Genomic DNA, 3,126 nt, shown 5'->3' with positions numbered 1-3,126 from the left:
TCCCAGACGACAGTGGCAACAGTGGAACGGATTGACTGAGTGTGGGTATGTGTGTGTGTGTGTTCATAGGCACGCCTATGTGTGTGTGCATATAGATATCATCTTTCATGATGCTTTCTTCTTTATTCATCATGCATAGGATTCAATGACTTAACAAAGCACCATCCCCTCAAGAACAGCCCTCACTCCCAGTCCCTTCAGAGCTATTCCTAGCCAACTTGCTCACCCTAGCTCCTGCTTCATTTGTCTTTGAGTTACTGTAGAAAATTATACCATGCAGTATATTTGTAAAGCGTGGGTTTTTCCCTACTCCTTGCAAAGTACATGGTATAGAAATCAACAAAACACAAATGTCTAAAGTAGGCCAGAGGTCGCCGCCGCCGCCTGAGGGGAGCGAGGAGAGGCCGCGACCGGAGAGAAAACGCCGGAGTCGCCGCCGGAGAAAAGTCGACTCCCCAGCCGCCGCCGCCGCCGCCAGCGAGGCCCGCCCACCCGCTCGCCCGTCCCCCTGCCCCGTTCACAATGCAGCCTGCTTCTGCAAAGTGGTATGATCGAAGGGACTATGTCTTCATTGAATTCTGTGTTGAAGACAGTAAAGATGTTAATGTAAATTTTGAAAAATCCAAACTTACATTCAGTTGTCTTGGAGGAAGTGATAATTTTAAGCATTTAAATGAAATTGACCTTTTTCATTGTATTGATCCAAATGATTCCAAGCACAAAAGAACGGACAGATCAATTTTATGTTGTTTACGAAAAGGAGAATCTGGCCAGTCATGGCCAAGGTTAACAAAAGAAAGGGCAAAGCTCAATTGGCTTAGTGTGGACTTCAATAATTGGAAAGACTGGGAAGATGATTCAGATGAAGACATGTCTAATTTTGATCGTTTCTCTGAGATGATGAACAACATGGGTGGTGATGAGGATGTAGATTTGCCAGAAGTAGATGGAGCAGATGATGATTCACAAGACAGCGATGATGAAAAAATGCCAGATCTGGAATAAGGAGTATTGTCATCACCTGGATTTTGAGAAAGTGATTTCTCTGCAAAATTTCATAATTGAGAGAATTCCTGAGTTGATAGCTCTAAAGGTGGATGCTGTATTTGCCTCCTTTAACCCATTTTTCAACCTATTTGTTTTTTTAAAAGGCTTCACTAAGGGTTGATATGTACCATTGTAAGGGGCAGTTTTAAGTCAGCTAAGGCAATAACCTTATGCATGAACATTTCCCAGACTTCATGAAGCTGTTGAGGTCCTAGATAATTGATACAGCAGTTGTGATAAATAAAAACATTTCACTTAAGTCTCCTTTACTTCTTCATAACATAGATACTGACATGATAGGAAGTGCTCAGCTTAGGGAAAGATAAGTAAATTTTAGGGTTTAGAACATGGACTCAAACGTGGCTGAAACAAATTGGCTGACACCTTAAACTGATAACCGGCTATTCCTCTGGTGTATCCTTCAGGAGTGTTCCACTAAAGTTTATTTTTCAAAAAATTCACTTCACATTATTCTATGTAAGTGATCACTTGTCAGTGTTCCAGATGTATCTTAGCTAAAACTAGTGAATGCCCTAACTTAGATGGTTTTTGAAGCCTATACATTTGGTATTGTTTGGCCCTTAAGCTTTTACATCTCTTAGCATGGAGGACGAAGAAAGCTGTACATTGTTGCTTGAGAGTCTGTACATTTAGACCAGATTTGTATTTGCACTGTCAGTATGGCAAATGAGTGAAGAAAATGTTAATACACTATTGGAAATTTTTTTTATTTCTTTTTTTTTTCTGGTTCAGCTTATACCAGGGCTGAAAACCTCAATTTATGTTCATGACAGTGGGGATTTTTTTAAATGTCTACATTCTTTCTAATAAACTGTTGGAAGACTTCAAAAAAAAAAAAATAAAGTAGGCCAGAAGAATATTAGCATATGTCCCATTCATGAAATACCTAATTTTAATCTGTTTTGTATTTTAGTTTTAAAAAATGGGAGCTATCTTTATTCTGTCATTTTTTTATTATCAAGTCTGTCTCATTTATTGATTGTTCACAAGTAAGCTATATTTAACGTATGAATTAATTTTCCCCCAGTTGGGCATGAAGCAAAAAGAAGTGATACACACAGCAAAACGGTGGGTTGTGTTTTAAAGTATTGAAATCTTACAGAAATAATCCCTTATAAATGATAGGAAGGTGCTCAGATTTATCAATGATTAGTAAAATTAAAATGTAAACACAAACTATTATTTTACACTTAATAGTTTGACAACAGTTATGGTGCAGGATGCTGCCAGGGTGTTGCCAGGGATGTAAGGACCCTTGGGCATGCTTGGTCATCATGAAGTCTAGCACCAACATTTAGAGGCACATGTTCACCAGAACTTGGGTTCCCTTTCTGAATATATGGCATTGTATATAACCTATAGACAGTTTTCTGAGTGAAGGTGGATGAGGATGTTCAGTGTTCCTTTGCTGTAGGTGGCAGAAGTTTAGAGGTCATAGGGGTGTGTGGAAGATGCACTCAATAGAATACTGTGATATCAGCACTGATACACGGGTAGATGCTACTGCTGCAGATCTAAATCAGGGTGCTGAGAGTAAACAGTGATGAACAGAGTAAGATCTATAGCCCAATGTCACTAATGTACCTATGTTTCCTCATCTGTACAGTATGAATTTTTTTTCAAGATTTATTTTATTTATTTGAAAGATAGAGTTACAAAGAGAGGTAGAGCCAGAGAGAGAGAGAGAGAGAGAGAGAGGTCTTCCATCCACTGGTTCATGCCCCAAATGACTGCAACAGCTAGAGCTGAGCTAATGTGAAGCCAGGAGCCAGGAGATTCTTCTGGGTCTCCCACGAGGGTGCAGGAGCTTAAGGATTTGGGCCATCTTCTACTGCTTTCTCAGGTCATAGCAGAGAGCTGGATCGGAAGTAGAGCAGCCGGGACTCAAACCGGCGCCCATATGGGATGCCGGCACTGCAAGCTGGGGCTTTAACCTGCTGCACCACAGTGCTAGCCCCAAGCATGGATATTAATAGTGCCTGTCTTACAGGGTCATGGTGAGAATTAAATAAGTCAATATGTATAAAGCACTCAGTAATTGCCTGAGAGATAGTAAAT

General features: G+C 40.3%; 1 protein-coding gene across 1 annotated transcript; it reads left to right on the top strand.

The window, feature by feature from the left end:
* The first annotated feature begins 374 nt into the window (after positions 1–374).
* On the top strand, positions 375–1,911 carry LOC100351480 (prostaglandin E synthase 3). Its single transcript, XM_002710336.5, has one exon. The coding sequence runs from the start codon at positions 523–525 to the stop codon at positions 1,003–1,005; it is 483 nt and encodes a 160-aa protein (XP_002710382.1). The 5' UTR covers positions 375–522; the 3' UTR covers positions 1,006–1,911.
* The last annotated feature ends 1,215 nt before the right edge of the window (positions 1,912–3,126 follow it).

This window comes from Oryctolagus cuniculus, chromosome 15 (assembly GCF_964237555.1).
Source record: "Oryctolagus cuniculus chromosome 15, mOryCun1.1, whole genome shotgun sequence".
In the NCBI taxonomy this organism is placed as follows: Eukaryota; Metazoa; Chordata; class Mammalia; order Lagomorpha; family Leporidae; genus Oryctolagus; species Oryctolagus cuniculus.
This window is presented reverse-complemented; position numbering and strand designations above follow the sequence as displayed.